This window comes from Thunnus albacares, chromosome 7 (genome assembly GCF_914725855.1).
Source record: "Thunnus albacares chromosome 7, fThuAlb1.1, whole genome shotgun sequence".
Lineage (NCBI taxonomy): Eukaryota > Metazoa > Chordata > Actinopteri > Scombriformes > Scombridae > Thunnus > Thunnus albacares.
The window spans coordinates 20095813-20120251 of NC_058112.1; the positions used below are offsets into that span (position 1 = coordinate 20095813).

General features: G+C 38.0%; 4 protein-coding genes across 10 annotated transcripts; 1 reads left to right on the top strand and 3 right to left on the bottom strand.

The window, feature by feature from the left end:
* Positions 1-42: 42 nt before the first annotated feature.
* On the bottom strand, positions 43-5964 carry cd151 (CD151 molecule). 2 transcript variants are annotated; one of them, XM_044356013.1, is made up of 9 exons: positions 5778-5964; positions 4651-4735; positions 3822-4013; positions 3159-3233; positions 2677-2697; positions 2234-2338; positions 1329-1484; positions 1154-1240; positions 43-1017 (listed from the first exon to the last, which is right to left on the bottom strand). In XM_044356013.1, exons 2-9 carry the CDS (start codon positions 4732-4734, stop codon positions 958-960), a joined length of 780 nt encoding a protein of 259 aa, XP_044211948.1. In that variant the 5' UTR covers position 4735; positions 5778-5964; the 3' UTR covers positions 43-957. The 2 variants fall into 2 exon arrangements, with proteins under 2 accessions (XP_044211948.1, XP_044211949.1); XM_044356014.1 differs by lacking the exon at positions 2677-2697.
* Positions 5965-6106: 142 nt separating this feature from the next.
* Positions 6107-16044, bottom strand: cracr2b (calcium release activated channel regulator 2B). 2 transcript variants are annotated; one of them, XM_044356010.1, is made up of 18 exons: positions 15939-16044; positions 12912-13168; positions 12720-12831; positions 12464-12611; positions 11282-11428; positions 11053-11143; positions 10865-10960; positions 10592-10779; positions 9928-9999; positions 9689-9743; positions 8715-8794; positions 8494-8614; positions 8173-8299; positions 7989-8070; positions 7762-7876; positions 7414-7521; positions 7201-7277; positions 6107-6439 (listed from the first exon to the last, which is right to left on the bottom strand). In XM_044356010.1, the coding sequence occupies exons 2-18, from the start codon at positions 13164-13166 to the stop codon at positions 6355-6357; spliced, it is 1959 nt and encodes a 652-aa protein (XP_044211945.1). In that variant the 5' UTR covers positions 13167-13168; positions 15939-16044; the 3' UTR covers positions 6107-6354. The 2 variants fall into 2 exon arrangements, with proteins under 2 accessions (XP_044211945.1, XP_044211946.1); XM_044356011.1 differs by having other exon boundaries at positions 15886-15959.
* Positions 16045-16283: 239 nt separating this feature from the next.
* tmem138 (transmembrane protein 138) lies at positions 16284-19833 on the top strand. Of its 5 annotated transcripts, none has more exons than XM_044356020.1 (6): positions 16284-16435; positions 16989-17179; positions 17335-17477; positions 18637-18808; positions 18900-18975; positions 19062-19833. In XM_044356020.1, exons 3-6 carry the CDS (start codon positions 17350-17352, stop codon positions 19172-19174), a joined length of 489 nt encoding a protein of 162 aa, XP_044211955.1. In that variant the 5' UTR covers positions 16284-16435; positions 16989-17179; positions 17335-17349; the 3' UTR covers positions 19175-19833. The 5 variants fall into 5 exon arrangements, with proteins under 5 accessions (XP_044211955.1, XP_044211951.1, XP_044211954.1 ...); XM_044356019.1 differs by having other exon boundaries at positions 16288-16400; positions 17008-17179; XM_044356016.1 differs by having other exon boundaries at positions 16285-16435; positions 17008-17477.
* Positions 19834-20155: 322 nt separating this feature from the next.
* tmem258 (transmembrane protein 258) lies at positions 20156-23934 on the bottom strand. Its single transcript, XM_044356021.1, has 4 exons — positions 23828-23934; positions 23386-23495; positions 20402-20530; positions 20156-20309 (listed from the first exon to the last, which is right to left on the bottom strand). The coding sequence occupies exons 1-3, from the start codon at positions 23828-23830 to the stop codon at positions 20404-20406; spliced, it is 240 nt and encodes a 79-aa protein (XP_044211956.1). The 5' UTR covers positions 23831-23934; the 3' UTR covers positions 20156-20309; positions 20402-20403.
* Between the last annotated feature and the right edge of the window lie 505 nt (positions 23935-24439).

Consider the following 24439-nt stretch of genomic DNA (forward strand, 5'->3'; position numbering starts at 1 on the left):
GCAGGAGAAGACAACATGATCAGTGTGATTGATTGGCAATCGTAAATGGCAAATATCATTTATTGGTATCTCAACAAACAAACAATCATTTAAATATTAATTTTATAATCATAGTTTTGGTAAAAACTGCGTGATATACATAAAAAAATAAGCTAGATAAACAAAAAGACCAACACTGATTCCAGATGTAGCCACAGCAGCATGCTCATTGTCTGCTATTTAAAATGCAGCCTTTGGTTACAAGTTCATCCTCACATCATTCTCTTTAACATAAAGGAAGATACTGAAAGCATGCATTGGGATTTTCCAGAAAGAGAACAGTGCTGTCCAGCAGCATGACAGTATCACTGTACTAAGGACTAAGTTTGATAAACTTCACTTCAGCTAGCACCTAATGCCTTGCAGGTTTCTATGGATCATGGTCGTGGACCACCTCCTGCCATGATCCTGCTTGATGTCCATGCCTGCTATTATTATTATAAGTCATATTTCTATTGTTATTATTGTTCTTATTGTTGTTGCTGTGCTTCTCTGTGTCTCTCTCCCCCCTCTCCACCTCCCTCTTTCTCCCTAAACCCAAGTGGTCAAGGCAGATGGCCGCCCACCTAGAGCCCAGTTTTGCTTGAAGTTTCTTCCTGTTAAAAGGGAGTTTTTCCTTGCTGCTGTCGCCAAGTGCTTGCTCATGGGGGAATGTTGGGTCTCTGTAAATTAAAGAGCCTAGACCTGCTCTATGTGAAAAGTGTCCTGAGATAACTTCTGTTGTGATTTGGCGCCATATAAATAAAATTGACATGACTTGATTATCTTTAGTCTGTGCATTTTGCAAATCATCATGTCATAACTTGAAGTCACAACTTCACAGAATCACAGAAATATGTAAATTGGAGACATTTAAGTATCTAACCAAACATTTTGGCAATGCATGATATGACACGTGATATTTGAGTAGTCCAAAAATCAGTATGGCTCTTCTTTCAAATTTCGATAAAGGCAGCAAGTAAACATCATCCCCACAAGCTGAAAGAAAAACACAAGATGAACTTGTTAGTTCCACACTGCAAACAGAAACAACCATTTTTCATAGTACAGCTGCTGGTGTTTGGCACACTATTTAAAAGTATGTTCATTTTAACTTTGGTGGTTAGGACTTTACCTGTAAAAATGCAATCCCAATGCCCACTGCACCAAGAATATATAACTGACTCAGGATGAAGTCCTCTAATTTCATAATGCAGCCTCCCTGTGAGCACAAGGAAAGGAAAGAGATTACAATCCTTTATTATTACAGTGAAATAGTTTTCCACAGACAACTGGACAGTTGTACTGACCTCCACTTTGTAGATATTGGAGGGATGGTCCCTAACACCACAGAGGTCACTTGGGGTTTTACAACAGCTGTCAGGAACGAGTCTCCTGTTCTCTGCTGCCCGGATCCACACACTGTCTCTCCAGTCAGAGGAGCTGTTACTGCCACAGCACTTAAACTGAGAGGCAGCCAGTGCAGAGAGGAAAGGAGAATAGAAAAAGATGAGGGTGAGGATGGTGACTAACCTTAATTTGATTCTCAACTATCATTTAAATTATCTGATCAAACTGACAGTTTGTACTGAAGTTACCAGTTTTTTTTCCCAGTCATTTAAAGGACATGTTCACAATTTTTCATGTCCGTCTGAAAACAACAGTCTGGTGTCCAAATGAACATTTAAATGTTTTTTTTCTTTCCATAATCATTCCTCCTGTTCATACTGACCACCAGAAGATCCCTTTATAACGCACTTACAATGTAAGTGATGGAGGCCAAAATTCACAAGCTTCTTCTGTGCACAAATGTATTTAAAAGTTTATTTGAAGCTAATATGAAGCTTCAGCTGTCTGTATTAGTGAAATCAAATAGATATCTTTCAACATTTCAGTCTTTTAAGTGCCAAAGTCCCTCTTTTTGTTACTATACTTCTACTGCAGCTCAACAGGGAAACACAAAGAAGGAATATTATGCTTAAAAGACTGTAAATGTGGCAGTTATCCACTTGATATGACTAACTCAGACTGCTGAAGCCTCATATAAGCTTCAGATAAACTTTTAAATGCATGTTTGCACAAAATGACTGTGTGGAAGACAGACTTGAAAAATTGTGAACTTATCCTTTAAGTATTACTTTTTGTCAGTCTGGCAGCTAGTCGCCCCGCCATAAAATCAGCTGTGATTTAAACACAGATTATCCCACTTCCACACCTCTTGATGAAGCTTGTCCACAGCGTGCGTGACACTTTCTTCTCCTGGTTGCTGGTATTTATCCTGCATGGTCACCTTCAGGTTCTGTCTCAGTTCCTCATCCAGCTGTGAGACAGAAGCAGTACTTCAGCGATCGCTTACGAGAAAATTGTATCACCTGCAAATCTCCTCCCATCAATAAAAATAGCCCCTGGTCAAGTTTCTTTCCACCCCTGTAACATTCCACTGTACCTGTGCATTGCTCTAACTAAGACTATATGAGCATATACCTCCTCTGACCCCTCTCCCTTTTTCCACATGAGCATTCCTTAAATCTTGTTAAACTTTAAGAATAGTTTTGTTGCTTGACTGACAAGTGCAAAGAGTGACAAATGGACCATCTTATATCAACCTGTTCGAGAAACAGCTTGATATAAAAATGGAATTAAGTGGCAGCAGATTACCTGGTAGCAGAAAGGAAAACACTGGAGCAAGAAAAAGGGGGGAAGAAAGAGAGGTGTGAGAAGGATGGAAAAACAAGACAAACGAAAAACATGCACAGAGAGGCATGCAGAGAAGATTTCACACCAGAGAGTGCAGCAACTTTGGTATTTTATGCTTCTAAGGTGGTAAAAAAAAAGTGAAATAGAGATGATGGGGGAAAAAAAGAAGAGTGAATCAATTCAAGGGATAGGGGAATGACATAAATATGCATTAATTAAAAATACAAGCAAAACAAAAACATGTCAGATTTGTAAATATATATATATATGTTGATACTATATACAAAAGAAGATTATAAATTATTACAACTGTTCTGGGTAATACAGAAGCCTTATCAGGAAAATATTTATCTCGGAAATAGCATTATATGCAACTGAAATCTGTCACTACATTTTGGTCAACTGTCTACAAACACACACAAATTGAAGTTAAAATACTTCACCTGTTGATGGTTAATGTAGGCCAACACACCAGCAATGATTTCCAGCAGGAAAATACAGAGCAACAAGATCAAATACTGTAAAGGAGAGACATGAAATGAACAACAACACAGCTGTGAATAATGTCAGAATTTAAGTACTTATAAGCCATTTCAAAAAGCCAAAAGAAAAGGTGTACTCTAGAGAAGAAGTGATTTAATTGCGGGGAAAAAAGTTATTCAGTGCAAAGGTTGCGGTGGATATGGGAATAGAAATAACGTCATAGATCTTGTGTAGTTTTGCTTCTGTATTATATCCTCTTCTCCTCACTGCGTCTGGCTGACTCTCTCACACACTCTGAAGTCCGAGCAGCCGCTTGTGATGCCCTTCATTCCTCTGGCATGACCCGCATTCTAAATCTAACCTCTTAAAGACACACCGTGCATGACTTTGTCTGTTATATCTGACAGCCATGCCTGTCTGACATGATGAGCTGCACTGAATGCAGGTAGATGAGACAGAAGGTCATCAGGGATTTACTTTCAGTACACACAGACTTAGACTAGTGTAAACAGGAACTTAAAAGTGTATTTCCTTGTTTTCTGATTCAACATGATTAAATGGAGTTAATGTCTTACTGTGGACTGAAGTGAAGGGTAATGTTTTATGTGAGTGAACCACCTCACCACAATCAAAAGACTCTTCATCTCATTCAGAGTGGCACAGCAGCCAATAATCCCCGTCACTATCACAACGAGCCCAGCAGCTATCAGGATGTAAGCGGAGGCTGAGTAGAAGCTGGAGTTCAGTAAACTGATGTATTCGCTCTTTTCCACCAGAGTCCACACTCCCACCGCCAGCACAGCCCCTCCGGCAAGCTGAAAGAAAGAACCATTATCAGTCCAATTCAATCCAGATGCTCGTGTCAAGAATGTTGCTAATAATTTTAAAACGTTGACACAAGCGAGACAACGCCTTTCAGCCCCAAGAGATGTGCAGCAACTTTTGTTTATCTGATACATATGAATCACAGTTTCATATCTCTGAGTGCCTACTTTGTTAAAATGTACTGACAGAGTGATACTAGAACTGATTCATGCTATCTTTAAACAATAAAGTGAAGGAAATTAAAGTAAAGAGAGTAAATAATAAAAGAAATTTAACATGTAATAGATGTACAGCAGATCTAGCATTTTCAGGACAGAAAGTATGGACTTTTAATTATTTTAATAATTATTGTAACTCTTGTAACGTCGTACAATAAATGATACAACAAACTGAATTTATATCAAGTACAGAGAGCGTAGTATTATATTTTTATATAAAGAATAAGCTGGTTATTTAATAGAGTGGTTATTCATTCTCATAAATGAATATCTGTGGCATCTGAAGCAAAAAATACATTTATTGCTGCAACAAAAAGTTGATTATTAGTACTAATGTCATTAATAATTACTATGGCACTTATTAGGGCCTGCAACGGTAGGTTTTGCTGTCTTTAATTTGTTAACTTACCCAGAAGAGAACGTTAAAGATAAAAAGTAGATATTTCAGACAAATTGTCCCACATGTCTGTGTTTTTTCTCTGCGTGGTTCCATTCTGAAATGAAAAATTTATATATTAGTACACTGTAAGTAAATATACAGCTGTGAATCAACAGGCTCCACAGGTAAAAAAAAAACAAAACAACTGAAAACATTGCCGATTGAAAAACTTTCTTTGGAGAAAACTGTATTGCACAACTGAATTTGCTTCCAAAGACTGAACAAAAGATGCTCAGAGAGCAGGCCAAACCCTCCAAAACTACTGTCATACTACAGTGAAGATAACGTCCCATCTTTGTACTTGCATGACAGCAAGCTAAAGCCTATTAGTGCCGTATCTGATTGAAGGTACTCTGCGGTGTACATGTGGGAATTTCCTCTTTCAGTCGGCTTTAGTTCCACCTTTCATGTGAAAAAATGATTTACTGTGTGAAGTTCATGCATAACTACAGTACTGTATGTATGAAATGTTCTTACATCATATGATATATTTTTTATGGTTTTATATGTATTACTTTTAAGTTAAAGAACAGTAGACCATAAATTAAAACGTAGTGCATTTCAAACCCGAAAAAAGTTGTCATAACAGAGTATTGGAAAGAGCTCACTGATGAAATTAAATATGTTGTGGGGAAAACATATTTAACAACTTGTGTCACATGTCATCCAGCCGACAGATATACATGTCCACTATCCCAGTAACTTAATCTGATCTTCTCACACTCTCAGTGATATACTGTTGACTTTTGACTCTTACATGAATTAGTCAAAGTCTGTTTTTAATCAGCCTGAACTGAACTTTACTTTTCTTCTATTTTAAGAAACATTATGACTCTGAGCATCTCAGGGGACAGTGATTTAAAACTTTAGAAATCAGTGAACATTTTTCTTTATAAACAAGTCGATACATTTTAAAGGGACAATACAATAAACACATCAAAATATGAAAAACATAAGCATGCAGACAAAATACTGCATGTGTGAATGTATTTGTCAAGCAAAAACAATCCCCCAATGGTCACATTGGGAGTTATTTTTAAACCATTGTGTCATGGAAAAACTCCTCTCCCTTTCCGCTCAGACCAAAGTAATCCTACCTGATTTTAGATGGTGGGCCCCGAAGGATGTAGATTATCGTGGTAACGTCTTCCCAGATCCCTCTAACCCCGGTGTCAATGTTGCTGCTGTCTGAAGGTTAACTGCAACACTGTAAGTTCTCAGTAGACACTCAGACCCTGAGCCTCCGACAACAAGCGTCTCAGAGTCTGTCCTCTTTTGGCAGAGCAGGGCAAAAGCTTTATGAAGTGCATGGCTGCCCCCAACTGGTTTCTCACGCATAAGAGCTCTTTTGGCACTAAAAACATTAGTGTTGCTTAAAGGACATTGTTATAAAAATGATGAGAAAGCAATAAGACAATAGAGGGGGTCAACAAAAATATATTTTACTGAATGGATTACCGAGATACATGACAACATACAAACATTAAAACAAATGTTTCAGATACTATGCAGTAAACGTGTTCACAGAAAAATTAAATAAGTGACCTTTGGACTAAACTTTTCTGTTATTGGTGTGGGATTTAACATTTCCCATTACTCAATCCAACTGTCCCAACAAAGAAACTTTAAATCCACCAAATGAGAATTTTAAGTAGAAAGTCAATCTTTTTCTGTTCATGTACAGCAGCCTCTTTTAGCAGTTTCCTCAGTCAGTAAAACTGCATCTTCACATTGTCGATCACGCTGGGAGACTAACATCCTAAGATGAAGAAAATGATACATTTTTAAATAATGCAGCAGAAATCACAACATGTGAGAGTAACACTAATTGTGAAGTTTACACCACTGATCCTGCTGCTTTGCTTCTTCTCAGATTTATGCCAAAAAAAATTATATGAGGGACTCCCAGCTCAGCTCCCAGTTTATTAGGAAAGCACCATTTATATCACTAAGGGCAGACTAAATATTTGAAATTGTGCTGAAACGATTATGTGATTAATCAATAAAATGACTCTGAGACGGTGAGATAATTAATCAGTTACTGCCATATGAAGTGAACCGCAAACCTTAACAACTTATTATTAACTGAACCTTACTGTAAATGGTCTTAATCCCTTGTCTCCCCCTTTTAAAAAAAAATCAATTTAAATAGATATTTTTTAATCTTTTTTTCAATTTTCTTTTTTTCTCTACACTCCTTCCCGTCTTTGAGTTTTGTTGCAGTTTGTAATGTGTTTTGTGATGAAACCTGTCAGTATAACACAATACAACTTAACAGCTCCCAAAATCACAGCTTGCAAAATGACTATAAAGTTGAATCAACAATCTAAATCAACAAAAACATAACATTATAACCTTCACGAAGGGAGGAATTATTCCAGGGCTGTTGTATTAGACTGCATTAGTTTTAGTTACAGTAGTGTACTTAATAAACTGGCAACTGGGTGTGGCAACAGTGTACTCTAATAACAAACATTTTGAAGCATGTGAATGACTAAGTGAAGAAATTAGACACCATACCCCGCCAGCTGAGTCATCAGCTCCTCCATATTACATCCAGTCTTGCCACTGCATTCGTAAAACAAAGCCTGGTGTTGCTGTATAAACCAGAGGGTTAATTTCTTTTTGTAAATTTTTTTCTTTTTTTTTTTAACAGATATTTCTCCTTCCTAAGCAGTGGCATCATGAACGAATCACAGCAGAAAGTTGTTTGAATATTCAAATATACCTCACCTCTGCTAGCTTCTGTCCCTCTCTTGTCGTCACTTCTCTGCTGTGACCATCTGCCAAATCCAGCTTGTTCCCCAGTAGCATCAGTACGGCATCTTCACACATCTTCTCCTGGCACAGACACAGCAGGTTACAGTACACACTCTTTAATATGTATTAGTGTTAACTGAAGCCAAAAAACCCTAATAATTTTTTTAAAAAGTATCTCTAAAAAGACTCCAGTAATGTATGAATGTCTTCAGAGATTCTTACTGCTCTGTGTCATTAATAACCTGGATGTGTATTCAAAACGGGGCAAACGGTTTTGCATGTTTTTACATCCAAATATCCATGACGTCTCCACCTGCTCACCTTCACAGAGTCCATCCATCCTCTCACAGCAGTGAAGGAGGGGGAGTGAGTTACATCATACATGGCGAGTATACCGTCAGCCTTGCGGTAGTACTGCTCAGTGATGCTGCGAAACCTGGACAGACATTGGTGAAAGGAAAAAGGGGGAAAAGAACACTCGTAAATGTAAAACCGATTCATCAGGTGGTAAGAAATAACTGGATAAATGATCAATTAAACTATCTGACCTCTCCTGTCCTGCAGTGTCCCAGAGCTGCAGGGTGATGGTGGTGGAGTCCAGAGTTATAGTCTTCATCTGGAAATCTATACCTAGAAACGACAGAGCACCTTGATTTCATACTTTACTGATCATATATTCACTGAGGAGCATTTTAATGGTTGTTTAAGGCTGCTAACAACTGAAAAGCTTACCGACTGTAGCGTTCATTTTACTGGAGAAATGTCCTGTGCAGTAATTCTGGATGAAGGAGCTCTTACCTACCCCTGAATTACCCAGGAATACCACCTTGAATACTTGCTGAGGACTGACAATTTTGCTCTAAAATTCAGGCAAAAGGACCAAATTTAACATTTTAATTTCAGTGTTGTGTCTTTTTTTAAATTTCTTTCTATGCAGGGAGCAGGGAGTGCATGATTCTCAATATCTGCATCATTCTCGCTCTCTGTGTTATGAAATTGATGTTTTTGGCATGAATTTATGTATGTTTGTGTTAGATTTAATATTTTCCCCACCTGAGTTTGAGTCTCAACATTTTCACACCTGACTCTACATGATGGTTGGTGTCTCTTGGGTGAATTTGACACCTCTTTTTTCTCTTTGTCCTGCTCCAACTCACCGGTTGAGTTCAGCTGTCTTCAGGATCAACAAATTAAAAAACAAAATTAGTTGCTTCCTTGGGTGATCTGCCTCACATCACTGCAAACATGTATTATCGTTAACTGGTCATACAAACCTTTTCTGTGGCTTGTCTTGTAGTAAGTAGTTACCTATGACTGACCCTTTCTTCTGCAAAGTCTTTGTGTTTTTTGGATTCTAAAAAAGGTTTTTGTGGAAAGTGAGGCAGAAGAAATTAGTCGCATTTGTATATATTTTGTATTTTTGTGTTGTATGAATATATGTTCTTTGTAGAAATATGCAGATAATGTTATGTACATTTAAAAAGCAAGAATTCAGTTCAATAGTGACATTTATTCTGCTGCAAAGTAGTTTAACATCATGATCATTTATCACTTAATACACTTATTTGATTATAAATCATACTGCAAGAAAATACAATAACAAACAGGTGTTCATTGTGGGATATTCAGTACAGTTTTCAATCAGTACAGAATGAATATTTTGTGTTCTGTGACTCGTGGAAGTTCAAATCCAAAAAATAGCTACAATCAACAGCTTTTGCAAAAATGCCATATTGTTTTTTCCAAAGAATTGTGGATGAAATAAAGGGAGTCTGCTGAGAGGTGCTTGATTAGCGCTTACTTTGATAAGTGAGATAAATAAGCTTATATAAATAGGCTTTATTAGCTTGGTAAATACTTCAGTTCACCTGCATAAATAATGTATGTACAAAATGACTAATTAACATATATTTATATATAACACTATTTCGTTCAAGTTGACACAGGACAGAATAAATGTCTTTTCAACAAAATCCCTCAGTTCATTGACCCTCATCTACGGAAAAAAAAACACTGCTGACATGCAAAGATCCAGAACGGTGTCAATGACATCAAATTTAATCACTAACCAAATAATAACAGCTGCCCATATATAAATAATCATTGTCCAGAGGATGGAATAAAGCATGACGCCATTCCAAGACTTAGCTTAGGGTGGATAAATCTGCTGTGTCCATGGCGTACAAAGGTCTTCACTGAGGTAATAAGTTAATGGCAGAGGAGGAAGGACAGAGCTTCTTTGACTAACCCTCTTCTGAGACTGTCGGGCATCTTTCTCGTCTCGCAGCCTCTTGTTCATATCCCTGAAACAAGAAAAGAATCATTTAGAGCCATTGTCACACTGGCTGGCCCATATTCAGTGGTGAGTGGTGAGTGGGAATTCAATTTCACAATGTTTTTACCAGTAAATTTTGTACAGGAAATGTAATCTATCTTCACAACCAAAAAACTTGATGGAAAAAGAAAACAGCAGCTTTTTAGACTTACCTCAATAGCTCCAGCTGTCTGAAGAGACTATCCTTCTCTTTCTGTATGTTGCTGGACACCTTCATCACATTTCTACAGTGAAACAAACAAAACACTGTTGAAGAATAAGTCTGGTGATGTTATATATGTTTCTTATTGTAAAATCCCAGACCAAAATCAACAATGAATTGTTGAATCCTAAGTACTGCCTGTCTATCCAAAGTCTGATATAGCTTATTCCTCTCCATTGTTGGTTTTGGTCTTTTCATGGGATTTGTTGTAAAATCTAGAATTGTCCTTGTATTCTTGAAAATACAGTATGATCAGATCAGCAGGCTCTGTTGTGGAAAAACAAATCCGATATGATTGTTTACGGTCATCATATTTTCTCCACACTGGGTATTTTTCAAACTTGTCATGACATGGAAAATGTTCTGCCTCTTGTATTTATCTAATATTGAATTATGGTAATTTTTTCTGACCTAGCCTGCAGCTAGCTTGACTGAAACTAAAAGAGAGACATATGACTCCCTTGTGATTTCTGTTTTTGTTTTTATACTAAAGTACTCACGCAGTTTGTTAATAAAATTAATTAGTATAACAAGCAGAACTTTATTCTAGCCATATTACAAAGAGAGACAGTGTTTTCATGATCATATATCTGAACTGCTACTTGTGCTGTTACCTCTGTCGGGCCACTTGTTCCTGGGCAGCCTTGAGCTGCAGCAGGCTGAGCTGACCCAGAGCGACCTGCAGCTGCTCTCTGCTGCTCTCCGCCTGCTCCTGTAGCTGGATGTTGAGGCTCCGCAGCTGCTGGTTCTGCTTCTTGATGTTTGCCTGCTCACAGCTCAGCTGCCGGATTCTGGACTCCAGCTTAGTACAAAGACAGGTCCTGTTGACTCACTCATTACACTGACACACTCTTTAGAAATAACATTAGAACTACTTGGACGCCTACCTCTTTCTGTTTGGTCAGTGTATTCTCCAACTCTTGCTCCCGTATCTTCAGCTCCTCCTCAAGTTCTTGTCCTCTCTGCTTCTGTCTCATACTGTCCTTGATTTCACAATTAATTCATTAAATGCTATCAGGTAAAATCACTTCTGCTAAATGAGATAATAGTTGGACTAAATAGCACACATCTGTACCTGAGCCAGACGTTTTTCTCTTTCCTCTCTGATTTGGTTTTCCATTTCTTCATATATGGACCGAACAACCCGATCATGTTCACTCTCCCGTCTACAACAGAGCAAATCAATGTTGAATGAATTTATAAGACTCGACACAATCTGAATATTCACAGTTGAGTCCACTGGGCAGAATGAATGTGTACTTGTTTGCATATGTGGAGGGCAATGGGAGGAGGGTGGCACTGACCTGCGTAGAGCTTGTTCCAGACTGTCTCTCTCTCTGATGGAGTCCTGTAAATGGGACACTGCTTGGACCAGGACGCCTTCCAGGACACTCAGCTGCTCTGGTCTGTGTCTGTGCAGTTCACACCACAGTAAACAGAGCTCCTGCTGACTGACACACAACACATGACAGTTAACCTTTCAGCACCAACAAATTATATTAGAAAAAGACAATGCCTTTAAAACAACACACATGTACAAACAGATGACAAATTACATCAGCGGACAAACATAACAAGCATTTGTTATGTTTGCCTAAATACAGGGCACGAGGGGTCACTGAGTGGTTTGATGAGTAATGAAAATGAGTCTTTACAGTCACTAGATCTCAACCCAACCGTGCAGGAGACTTTGGACCCACAGCGCTCTACAACATCATCAACATGGTGTTCATCAATTGAGCAGAGACTTGAAGAATCTCCTTTATAAGACACTTTGTTATTTTGTCTTAAATTTGTCACCTATTCAACAAGCACCTCCTTATGTAATGTTATCCACTTTAACAAACTGCACTGCAACATCTTAATTTATGAGTTTTCCTCTAAGATGTATAAAAAGTACCTTTTTGTATCAAACCGGAAGAGAATTCAACATTTTAATATGTTAATATGGAGCTGCTGGGACTATAAAGTTAAGCTTGGGATTTTTCCTGGCAGCAGTGTACAACAAGAGAATATATATCATGTAATGTTTATTATCTTATTTATCATCTTATCTCCATTTATTTATTCAACATCTGCCTAACATGCCCCACAAATATATAAATATCTGTCTGTCTCCAGTAAATACACAAATATTGCAATTTAATATGACACAAGAACACATTGTGTGTGCTAAATGGGTAAAATGTACTCAGTAGTTCAGTTGTAAGAAGTACAGTGCTGCAACTAACTATTATTTTCATTATTGAATTATTTATTAACCATTTTGAAGCTGCAAATACCAAATGTTTGGTATTTTTCCATAAAAAAATGACTAACACGATTATTCGATTAGCATTAGTTACCAATTAATTCTCTATCAATTGACTAATCAATTTCCCATGTTTTTAGGAAGATATGGCCACCCTTATGCTAATATTTTAAAGATATAGCTTGTACTATATTGTTGCTACTGTAGAAGTCTACGGGTGTGGTTGTGATCTTACTTGCTGAAGAGCTTGTCAGCACCTAACTCCATCAGTATGTTTACAAATCGAGCTGCAGCAGGGTCTTGGGACCAGTCCTCCTGGTCTATATCCTCTTCTGTCTCATCTTCAATCTGTTCAGACGTGTCCTCCAGTCCCACCATCTCACCTGCACCATGGACAGACAGAGGAACAGAGGAATTGGTTGAAAGAGGACGAGTCAGATGTGAATGAAAAGTAAAAAGTGGTCTTAAATCAATCAAAACAAGACGCTCACCAAGTCCTGTGTTGAACTCAACAGGAGTAAGGAACCCATTGCTGTCTCGGTCAAGACTCTCAAACACCGTCTCCAGCTGTTCGGGCGACAACGGCAACTCCTTTTGTAGCCTCTGCCCAGAAGAAAGTGGAAAGTTCAACTCAACTCTACAATCAGTCTACATTTTGTCATTCTGCCAAACGAGCTGCTCACCTGCATGTCCCGCTTTGTGATGAACCCTTTCCCCTCTTTATCACACAGCACAAACAGCTCCTTGGCCTTGCCCATGGTCTCTGCCTGAGGGCTTCCTGTCACTGTTTCTCTATTGGTGGGTGAAGTTAGAGGGTTACGACCCCAGCCTGACCTGGGGCTCCCAGCTGGCAGGCCCCGTGGTCTGGGACTTACTGGTACTGCCTCACCACTACCTTGACCCACCAGTACTTCGCCATCGTTCAGCCACTTAGACATGACTGCACAGAGGAAAACAGGAAGGATTAGGGAGTTAGTGTGAGTCTATCATACAGGACTCAGGGTTCAACATTAATGTTTTTTTTTCCACTTTTTGCAAGTGGGTCAGAAATCTACTTGCCCAAAATCAGTTTTTACTTGCCTCTATACAAATTGTTTTATTTATTAGTGGTTATCAAACAAAAAAAACAACAAAAAGTAAAGTTAATTGTCATGTTTAATCTTTGAGTAAATGAAACAAGGACACAGAGTCATAGATGTGAAGTAACGAACATTCTTGCATATCGAAAATGGTTATGATGCATCCCCTACTGAACACTAAACTCTTTTTATCAGCCCAATTTCCTTCAAATGATGGCATAGACTCTCTAACCCGATGGCAAATACATTTTTTAGACTCATTTCTACTACTTCAAGCTTCCTGATTCCCTTTTTTAATGTTTCTCATTCTTGAGAGTATTTATGGCAGTAATAATTTACATACTCCACTGATTCCTCTGTTTGATAGCGCTCACATGATCCTGAGAGATGTTTGTTTCATGCATCACACTACTAGCCTGCTCAACCCTGGATTGGCCAACTGTGCGTGCCAATATTCTCTGATGTGTGCAAGGGGACGGGGTTTTGCTGTGTGTCAGAGAACTAGGGCCCGACTGATACTGGATTTTTTGGGCCGACGTTGATACCTATATTAGGCAGTAAAAAAATTCTGATATCAATATATTGGCTGATAATCTTATATATACAGAATATATACATAAATGCACATTTTTTTGCGAAGATCCCTCAAATGTGATTATCAAACACAAAGATATGTAATGGAGGAGATGATATTTTACAGTTTAACAATAAATGTCATTGTATAAAATGACATCAGTGCACTGAAACAGTAAACTTCACTGGGAATTTAATAGTTATAAATTAATATAAACAGAACAAAAAAGCATGAACATATACATATATTAAATTTGAATTTAGAAAAAGGGTCAAATATACATAAAAGTCCAATGTGGCATTTTACTGGCCCCAGGCAATCGGGAAAGCCTTACTGTTGAACCACAGGACTGTCTGTATTGTATTTCTGAAAAATCCCCTGAAGAAATAAAGGTTAAAAAAGAAATGGTGTTAAAGTTTTTTTAATCGCTGGATAATCAGGCATCATCACAGATATTCACTTTTACTTTCTTGATGAACTAAAGTGAATAAAAAGACACTTTGGATCTTCTCTCATAGTGCTACAAGATATTGTGAGCAGCTGACTTACAGGTCCTCCCTTGTCAAACACGAGATGCAGAACAAACTAAGCTGTGACTGTTCACGTAATCTACAGCTGCTATGATCAGGCTGTCAGACATGTCTACATTCAAGATAACAGTTTGAGGAATCCAGCAACAAATATATGTTAAAAAGCAGAATGTCTTATAAAAAAAATTGTATTCAAAGTGTTAAAATTCCTGGGTAAGGTATGACAGGGAGTCCTGACTTCATACAGCACAACCAGTTTTCCTCACTGTTAATTTATGAGAGGAAAACTGGAACTAATATTCCTCCCTGTGTCCATGACTGTACACCAGGATGTGTAGAGAGTAAAAAAACAGGATGTTGTCATGTGAGGAGAGTTATTGTGTACTTGAACGGGCAGGCGGATAGCCAGGGGAGATGCAAATAAAACATTTGCAGGCGTTTGCATTGTCAAACAAATTTTACTCTAAAAAGAACTAGGCTATGGGAAACATATGCCACGATATCTCTGAACATTCATAAAACAGTGATTTATGATGGATACAAGCACCACACACAATCAGTCTTCAGGTTAGATGGCATTTCTATTACACACATATCAGCATAAATCATAAATGGCCTCACTCTAAAGAGAATAAAAAATGTTTCAAAAACTATGCAGAAAACAGATTTTTTTAGGAGCTCATCAGGCTCAGATGCACACTGAATTGAAATCTTCAAATGCTGCTTATCTTTCCAGGCATGCTTTACTGCACACTATCTATAAAAGCGTAAAAGCAACACCTAAAAAATAGTTGCTGATAAAGCATATTGCAAATGATCTATTAAAACCTGCAAAATATAACACAGGATATGATATGTCAGCCTGGGATACCAGATAAGACTTGTGTAAACATTAAGTTGAGGATTGTTTGTGTCAAACCAGAGTTCAAACTAGCCAACAGCCACGCCAAAGGTCAAGTAAACTTACACACCTATCGTTAACACATTATTTTGCAAGGTCGGTGTGTGGTGCAAGGTGGAGTTGCTGTCACTTTCAGGGAAAGTGCCTTCAAAGTAATTGCAGAGTACATACTGTAGGCTACAAAGCTGTCAGTCAAACTTAAGAGGGTCGTACAGGTTTTGTGATAACAACATATAACCATATTCAGGCTGACTATATTACTTGAGTTGGAGCATATGTTGCTTGAAAACACTGTGACAGCTCTGGTGACTGAACAGACAGTGTGCCCATGTTCATTTGCGACTGTACTAAAAGTTCAACCCAATTTGGAAGCTAACAATTAATACAACAGCTTTCATACGAACAATTTCAGAGCAATGTAGCTAGCTGAGGAAAGCCAAAATTAACAGAAGGAAACGATGTAAGTTACAATTATTATTAAAGGGGCAAACAAACAACAGTTAGTCGGCTTTTGCTCCAGCGTAGCGGACAAAGTGAATGTCTACGCTGCCTTAATATTTATAAAAGACTCACATTACTGTATTTTATGTCAATTCAGCGAAGTTGTAGAAACTTTGAGCACTCACCCACGGTGTCATGGACGCAGGTGTCTACTACCTTTGGTCACATCTCAGTAATTCAGCCGAGTGCTGACTTTAGCCGCTGGGTGGCGGTTACGACTGTGTGTTATTGATGTTTACCGTAATGCTCAGTGGAGCCTACGAGACATTTTTTCTTTCCTATTAATTGCTTTTAATTTCCAAACAGCAGCTGCTTTAAATTAGATTTATTTTTTTTCAAAGTTTAATAAACCAATATTTTTACAATTACATACTTAGAAATCGCTACACTATGTCAATATTTTATTTGACGAATATTCTAAGAGCCTATAAGTCCGTTGTTACGGTAAGAAGTACCGTTACCATGGAATTCACGGAAATGCATACGTTACCGCTGAAAAGCTGAAAAGCAGGGGTGTGCGCTCCGAGTGCATTGTTTGCCGATAAAAGTAGGAACATGAGCAATTTACTGCTTCTTCTTGGCTCCAGGTGACTTATTTTTATTCCGCACACATTCTCTGTCGGTAAGAGTAATCTATGTGTTGTTTTAATTGCGTTTGTGAAGCCTACTTATACGACAGTGAGAAAACTCAGTGTTGGTTAACGAGGGAATTCTTCGAAGTTGAAATCTCAGCTGTATCAGCGCCAGCCGAGTGATCAGTTGTGGAAAACAGTCAGCAAATCTACTATCAATCTCCAAGATTATCTGCAGCCAGGACTAAATAACGTGAGACTGCCGTTATGTGTAGATGAAATGCGTAAAAAGAGAGTGGGAGTGCACCACTACAACAACAACAACAACGAAACAAGAGACAGTGGTGTCTGCTTAGGTGAAATTAATCTGTAATCCCAGCCGTGACCTTAACATGTCATGCCTGTGTAACAGCCTGAGCATGCTGACCTTATATAGCTACGTTTACTGCTAATTTAGCTGAGTGAGATAGAAGAGTTACATCAACCCTTACCCGCACACTGCGGATGGCTGGCTTCAGCGAACATACATCAGATACTGCTCTGTATTAGAGGCATTAAAATTACACGGTTCTTTCTATTAAAGAATAATATGTTGTTTCACAGCTTGTCTGTTCTTCATCAGGTAATTCAGCAGATGAGGAGACCTTCCACACTAAAGATGCCAACATGCAGCATTTGAAAACATCTTATTTGATATCCTGGACTGCCTGCAATCATCAAGATGCTTTTTCATTGAGGACAACAAGCAACATGTTTCTGAACAGAGACGCAAACTGGAGTGAAAGATACCTAAGGTGATAAAGTATTTATAGACAAAACCATCAGTTTCTGACTATGTGAATGGACAAGTAGAGTCTGTCTGCTTCCAGACTGCTGCGCCTGCATTTAGTTTCTGTAAAGACAAATAGTCAGAGGAGGAGAGGAGACTGTGAAGCTTGTGGGTTTGTGGGATCAACCCCTTAAGATGCTGCAGACTGGCAACTACTCACTGGTGCTGCTTATCCAGTTGACACTACTGGCCTATGACCTCTTCGTGAACTCCTTCAGTGAACTCCTGAGAGCAGCTCCTGTCATCCAGCTTGTGCTTTTCATGTAAGTCATGAACTTAAGTGGTTTGTTTATACATCAGTCAGTCATTGGAACATCAACTGAAAAGAAATGTATTGCAATTAATTGATCCTGTATTTCATAATAGATTGTGTTACTCATTTATCAGTTAAAAACCAAACGCTTTCTGGTTGCAGTTTCACGCGTGAAGTGTGAAGGCTTTCCCTTCGTAACTTAATTGTTAGTTGTATCATTCATATGTCATATCATTATGAATTTCAACCCAAATCTATTTTATGAATGATGTGAACAATCAATTAATGCAAAATCCAATAGATTAATTAATAATGATTTAATATTTTTTGTTGATCTACATTGTACTCCTGGGTGTCTCATTTGGTACAGATAAAACTAAACATGTTTGGTGTGAAAGTTTGAAAGTAGCTGCTCTTCTTGCTCTTATTGTAGCTCTCTAATTGAACAATACAGCAGCCAAACAATCACTGAAAGCAGCTGCCAGAGATCTACATTACTTAGATAAAATTTGCTTTACTGACAGAAAATTTTTGCATTTACTTTTTAAAAGGTTACTAGCATAACTATGTCTATTTGTGAAATGTATCACCTTTGAGGTTGTGAAGAGATTTCGCTTCAGCTCTTTCACTAACAGGTTATCATCAGTGTTGTCCCAAAGTTTCATTATTTTTAGAGCTGCAGCTGCTCTAATATGTCAGAAATATGTTGATAACTATTTGGCCAACTATTTGTCCTTTGTGTATTCATGAAAGATACCAAGGCAACTCTTTGTGATAAAATGCTACTCAGTGGCTGTTTTTTATTTAATAGTTCATTTGGCAAAAGTAAAAAACTGATAAACATGCTTTCATAAGACAAACACCTCATATCCTCTTGTTACAATATTGGAGTTTTAACCATTACAAAATGCCCTGAGAGTTAATGAAACCTTGTCACAAAGAGATCGACTCTTACTAACTTTCTTGACAGTTTTTCAACAACCACCACCACCTGAAAGTTTATAATTCTATAAAGACCGTACTCTGTTGGAAAACCTATGTCCCACACCGTCCTTCGCTCTGACATCTGATCTTATGTATTTTTTTTGCACTTTACTGTTGCATAGATTAGTAGTTTAAAGACACACTTGTCACCACAAACATCAATATAACAAAAACTATCTTTGCAGCATCCAGGACATCGCCATCTTGTTCAACGTGATCATCATCCTGCTGATGATGTTCAACACCTACGTGTTCCAGGTCGGCCTGGTGTCCCTGCTGCTGGAGCGATTCAGAGCTCTGCTGATGTTCTCGGCTCTTTACCTGACTCTCAGCATCTGCTTCCACTGCTGGGTGCTGGTATGCTATGAAATATTGAGGAAATCAATGCCAGTGCAGGATTTTGACCAATACAAACTTTGCCTGATAAGTATTTCTCTTTTTTTGCTAGAACCTCAGATGGCTTTCATCGAACCGTTTTGTTTGGACAGATGGTCTTCAAGCTCTCTTCGTTTTCCAGAGAACAGGTAAATGTTCGATTAGACTAGAGGCACATTTTCCAAAACTGTTCTATTTTCTGTTGTCTTCATTGAATACTTCTTTCTCTTAATAGCTGCAGTGTTGTATTACTACTTGTATAAGCGCACAGCGGAGTATCTGGGAGACCCGAGGCTCTATGAGGACTCTCTTTGGTTGCGTGAAGCCTTCGCCAGAGCTCGTCTGTGAAGGACGGGCAGTTTTGAGAGAGACTTAAAAGGAACTTCCAAGAAAGACACTTCTGACATGCTAACATTTGGCTTCATCAGCAGCTACCCATAACGCTATTAAGCACGTAGAATAAAGCAGAGGTTTAGTGATATTGAACACCAACAGAACTCATTAAGAAGTAAAGCAGATGAAGCAAAGTCTCAACCACAGTTTGTATTTACTGGCTCTTACGGAGCCAAGTGGGCAGCCGGGTTAAAAGGTTTACAGTGGTAGGTAAGCCAACCATGGCATGCGTAGTATTGTATTAATCAGGATTGAGTCTGTTAATCTATGTGGCCTTTGTAAATCAATTTGAGTTACAGACAGAACACAACACCTTGAAAGAATGTCAAAAGCCCAGTGAAGATGCAGGTGTTCTCCCACTGCATGTTTATCTTGTTTATTGTGTATCTGTTTTAATGTACAATAATTTGTAGAACATGTAATAGTTTTGTTGGAAAAGTCTTATTCCCCTGCAAAGGAAGAAACCTGCTGGTTTATTTTGCCTTATGTAAGGCTAGTATGTGTTTTTACATGATTGTTCTTTTAATAAGCCAATTCTGATTTTCATGTGAATCCAATCATCCGTCATCTTTGAATCGTGTTCCCGCTGTTTTTATTAAATACTCCTTCTCTAATCCCGGTGTAATCCTTCATCGCTATGGTAGTCAGTATTATCCTGGAGACAAGGTGAAACAGACTGCTCTATTTTTAACTCAAAGATTAATGAGGGATTGAGGTTTTAGACGCCACTGGTGCAACAAACCATAAATAGTCTCCTGTGTGTCTGAAATAACCAATTCTTAAGCACGCTACAGGCTCAGTTGTTGTGCAATTAAGGTCTGTTGTCTCTAAAATTGTTCATCAACATTCTGTATAACTTTTAAAATCTTAAATTAAGAGTTTTGATTAATAGTGATAATTGCAGCCATAAGGCTAAACAAAGAAAGACACCAAAAGTTGTACAAATTCCTCTTTACTTGTGAAAAGAAACCCAAAGTCCATATGATCCCGTAATAATGTCAGTGCAGTCCAATCAAATCCAAAATCCAGTTCCTGTTGTGTGATGTCATCCGGTCCACTGGAATGTGTCATATTGTTTGAAATGAATCACCTGAAACAAGAGAGTGAAGAACAGTTAACAACTACAAACTGTTTCAGCAGTTGAAAATGATGATTGGGCTTTCATGAGGAGAGATCTTGTACCTTCATACGTAGATGCCGACCCAGAGGAGTAAGAACAGCACACCGAAGCCCATGAACAGTGAAGCTACAAGGGAGATCAGCAGCTCTTTGTAGACGTCCCTGGTGTATTTTGTTGAAGTCACCTCGTAGCTGATGAGAAGTTAAGGGCTAACTTATATAAAAAGGCTTAATCATTGATTATATGACTATTTGAAACTGAATTCACTAACATACACAAAACACAAGTGAACTCAAATAGTGAGTTAAATTTAAAAATGATGCTTAGATTTAGTTCTTGTACAGAGTTCGGCTTTGTATTGACGTTTCCAACCAGGATGTTTTAATGTTCAGCTGATAATCTTATATTTAGAAATTAATAATTCTGAGATAATTCTGACTTTGTAAATGCTTTGTAGTGTTAATTTGGACCACACAATAGTGCACAACACAGACACACCAGTACTCTTCATTAAGTTTGTTTTCATAAACTTTAAGAGGATTTATTATCGCTCAGGATGCTGTGGTGACTCAGTGGTAAAAAGCAAGGAGGTCAATAAAGGTATCATGTTGACCTAAAGTCTTACATGAGCATTTTTCAAAAACTTCAAAAAGCCCATTTGCTACTATTCAAAAACATAATACATTAGTTTTAACAATTTTCAGAAACATACTGTAGCTTGTTAGATTTTCTAATGTGTTTCCTTTCTTCCAGGCAGCTACTAGATTCTGTTCATGTCAGTAAAATACAAAACTTAAGTTAAAGAGACTTAAAGCTTCCTTCAGGTGGTTAGTCTCTCATAGTGTCAATCATGTCCACTTTTCGATGGGGGACAAATGCTCAGCATAAACAGGAGGAATGATTGCAGCAAAAAAAACATATTTCAGTGTTCATTAAAGCACCTGACTGTTCTTTTAGGACTTGAAAATTTGAGAATCGTAACTGACAAAAATAAAAGCAACTGCATGAGCACTCACTGTGATACTAATCTCAAGCAAGTGAGTTTTCACATTGTGCTGAAACTTTGGGAAACCACTGGCTGTCTAAAGGGTTTTAGGAAACACATAAAACATCTGGTATAGTTTGCAAAATAGCAAATAAGGTAAGTAGATTGGCTACAGCAGGTTAAAGCACTGGAATGATCACAAACGTTAACCTACAGTGATTCTGAGTTGCTATTATAGCTGCAATGATAAATCGATTAGTTTGCCAACTATTAAATTATTTGCCAACAATTCTGATATTTTTTTAAAGAAGAACATTTCTGAATTCTGTGATTCCAGCTTTGTAAAGGACAGGTTCACAATTTAGTCATTTGTTATTTATTCAGGGACAGGTTCACAGTTTCTCAAGTCTGTCTTAAAACAACAGTCAGGTGCCAAAATGAACACGGACAGAGGTTTTTATTACCATAATTATTCCTCCTGTTCATAATGACTATTAGAAGATCCCTTCATAATGCACGTACAATGTAAGTGATGGAGACCAAAGTCCACAAGCCTCATTATGTGCAAAAATGTATTTAAAAGTTACATTGAAGCTAATATGAAGCTTCAGTCCAAATTAGTCAAATCAAGAAGATATCTTTCAATGTTACAGTCTTTTTAGTGCCAGAGTCCCTCTTTTTGTTACTTTACTTCCACTGTAGCTCAACAGGGAAACACAAAGAGGGAATTTGATGCAAAAAGACTGTAAATGTGGCAGATATCCACTTGATATGACTAACACAGACTGCTGAAGCCTCATATAAGCTTCAGATCAACTTTTAAATGCATTTTGCACAAAATTTGTTCCCCATCACTTACACTGGAAGCACATTTGAAGGGGATCTTTTAATGGCAAGTTAAATGATTACAGCGAGGAAAACCTTTTTCAGTGTCCATTTGGGAATCTGACTATTGTTTTAATACAGACTTGAAAATTGAGAACCTATCCTTTAAATGTGAATAATTTCTGGTTTGTTTAGTCTCCTATATAGTAGTAGTAAACTGATAGTAAACTGAACTGATGGTTGGGACAAAAGAAGGCATTTGAGGACATCACCTCTGGCTTTAGGAAACCCTGATCAACATTTTTTTTTTTTTAACCATTTTCTGACATTTTTAGACCAAACAACTAATCAAGTAATCGAGAAAACAATCAACAGATTAATCAGTAATGAAAAAAAAACATTAGTTGCAACCCTAGTTGCTTTTACAACACTGAAGTTAGCTTCCGAAAGTTAAGGGAAACATAAATAATGATCTTTAACGGCTTATTCTCAGTTTTTTCACCACTTACACTTATGAAAAAGTGTTAGACAACATAGCAGAAGCCTCAACGCTGTTTAAACCCACTGTCAGATTTGTGAAACGTTTTATTTTGCTTATGAAAACTGAAAAAAAGGGCGATTTCACTGCTTTTCCCCCCAATCCAGACCACATTAGACCAGGTCCATATCAAAAACCACTATACTTAGACCTATCAAATCTGAACTTGATTAACAAGGAGACTCCAGAGATTCATTAAAACACAGTTTCAGGTTTGTGAAACCTTCATTCTAATTGTGAAAACAGAAAAGAGGGCAATTTCACTGCTTTTCTTCCCATGCAGACCACGTTAGACTAGGTCCACATCAAAAACCACTCTACTTAAACTTGCCAAATCCTTATAATAATAATCTAGCCCAGATTTGACAAGTCTAAGTATACTGGGGTTTGATCTGGACTTGGTCTATTGTGGTCTGGATGGGAACAAAGCAGTGAAATCGTCCTTTTTTTGTTTTCATAAGCTAAATAAGAAAGGTTTCACAAATCTGAAAGTAGGTTTGAACAGTGTTTAGGCTTTTGCTGTGATGTCTAACACTCTAATAAGTGTAAGTGGAGAAAAAAAAAACGGAGAACCCTTAACCCCGAACCAGAGGCTGACTTCAGCGTCCTGTTTCCTCTCTACAGTAATGTCCTCCTCCACGTTTACCACATACACAGTGTGGTCTGATGTGTAACAAGCATCACACCGTTAAGGATACACAAAGAACCAGGCGGTGAAGAACATGCCGATGGCCAGCAGCACCACAGTGAGGTGGGGGAACACAGCCGGGTTCACCGGGCTGGTGTATCGGGTCATAGCCTCGAGTTCCTGCGGCCACAGCAAAGACAGAGAAATCAGATGCAAGCAGGTTTGTTACATCACCTCTAACTAATTCACATGCTACCATAATGACTCGAGTTTATAGCGTTTGATTGGCGTTGCAGAAAAGCTTCATTGATTTGTTTTAACAGAGAAGCTGATCAATGAGTTTGATACGAGAAGCTAACTCAACGTTACTCTGCTAGTCTGCACATATTTAGCTTAAACAAAGCACAACGCCGCAGAGAGTGCATAGTTTGAGAATAAGATCTACATTTAAATCATGACTGTATACAAGATATGGATTTATAAAAAACGAAATATGTCGCAGAAAAAGCTACCATTTTGTGATGCGGCGAAGCTCCTGGTTCTGTGATCTAAGCTGGGAAGGCCACGTACTGACTAACGCTTCCTGGTTTTTGCGGTGACGTACAGTTTACGTTGAAATGTGGGCGCTTTTAATCCTCAGTTGAGTCTGTCAGGCTTCTCTTCATCTCAGACTGCGTCTCTTTCTAACTTGGATCGGTTGAGTCTAATCCATAACTGTACAATACATTCATGGGTCTAAACCCTCACATGACAACGACATAATTATTTAGTTAGTGGGGCTTGTTGTCAGTGGTGGAAAGTCACAAAGTACATTTATTCTAAAGTACTGTACTAAGGTACAATTTTGAGGTACTTTACTTGAATATTTCCATTTGATGCCACTTTATACTTCCACTCTACTACATTTCAGAGGGAAATATTGTACTTTCTACTCCACTCCATTTATTTGACAGCTTTAGTTACTTTTCAGATGAAGATTTGACACAATGGATAATATAACAAGCTTTTAAAATACAACACATTGTTAAAGATTAAACAAGTGTTTTCCAACATTTTTGGCTTTTGATATCTTACAAAAAGCAGTGTGTAGTCGGGGTCACATTTGAAATGTCTACGAGTTGTTA

What these genes read in the sequence shown, in the direction of transcription:
- cd151 (XM_044356013.1), bottom strand. Translation starts at nt 4,734, where the DNA reads ATGGAACCACGCAGAGAAAAAACACAGACATGTGGGACAATTTGTCTG. An exon ending in GTTTTCCTTTCTGCTACCAG is followed by an intron (nt 2,339 to 2,676) that starts GTAATCTGCTGC and finishes TCTGTCTCACAG; the next exon opens with CTGGATGAGGAACTGAGACA. An exon ending in TTGGGATTGCATTTTTACAG is followed by an intron (nt 1,018 to 1,153) that starts GTAAAGTCCTAA and finishes TTTTTCTTTCAG; the next exon opens with CTTGTGGGGATGATGTTTAC.
- tmem138 (XM_044356020.1), top strand. Translation starts at nt 17,350, where the DNA reads ATGCTGCAGACTGGCAACTACTCACTGGTGCTGCTTATCCAGTTGACA. An exon ending in ATCCAGCTTGTGCTTTTCAT is followed by an intron (nt 17,478 to 18,636) that starts GTAAGTCATGAA and finishes CTATCTTTGCAG; the next exon opens with CATCCAGGACATCGCCATCT. An exon ending in GCTTCCACTGCTGGGTGCTG is followed by an intron (nt 18,809 to 18,899) that starts GTATGCTATGAA and finishes TTTTTTTGCTAG; the next exon opens with AACCTCAGATGGCTTTCATC.
- cracr2b (XM_044356010.1), bottom strand. Translation starts at nt 13,166, where the DNA reads ATGTCTAAGTGGCTGAACGATGGCGAAGTACTGGTGGGTCAAGGTAGT. An exon ending in GAGAAAAACGTCTGGCTCAG is followed by an intron (nt 10,961 to 11,052) that starts GTACAGATGTGT and finishes TGTGAAATCAAG; the next exon opens with GACAGTATGAGACAGAAGCA. An exon ending in AGGGACAGAAGCTAGCAGAG is followed by an intron (nt 7,278 to 7,413) that starts GTGAGGTATATT and finishes TGGTTTATACAG; the next exon opens with CAACACCAGGCTTTGTTTTA.
- tmem258 (XM_044356021.1), bottom strand. An exon ending in TTCACCGCCTGGTTCTTTGT is followed by an intron (nt 20,531 to 23,385) that starts GTATCCTTAACG and finishes ACTTCTCATCAG; the next exon opens with CTACGAGGTGACTTCAACAA.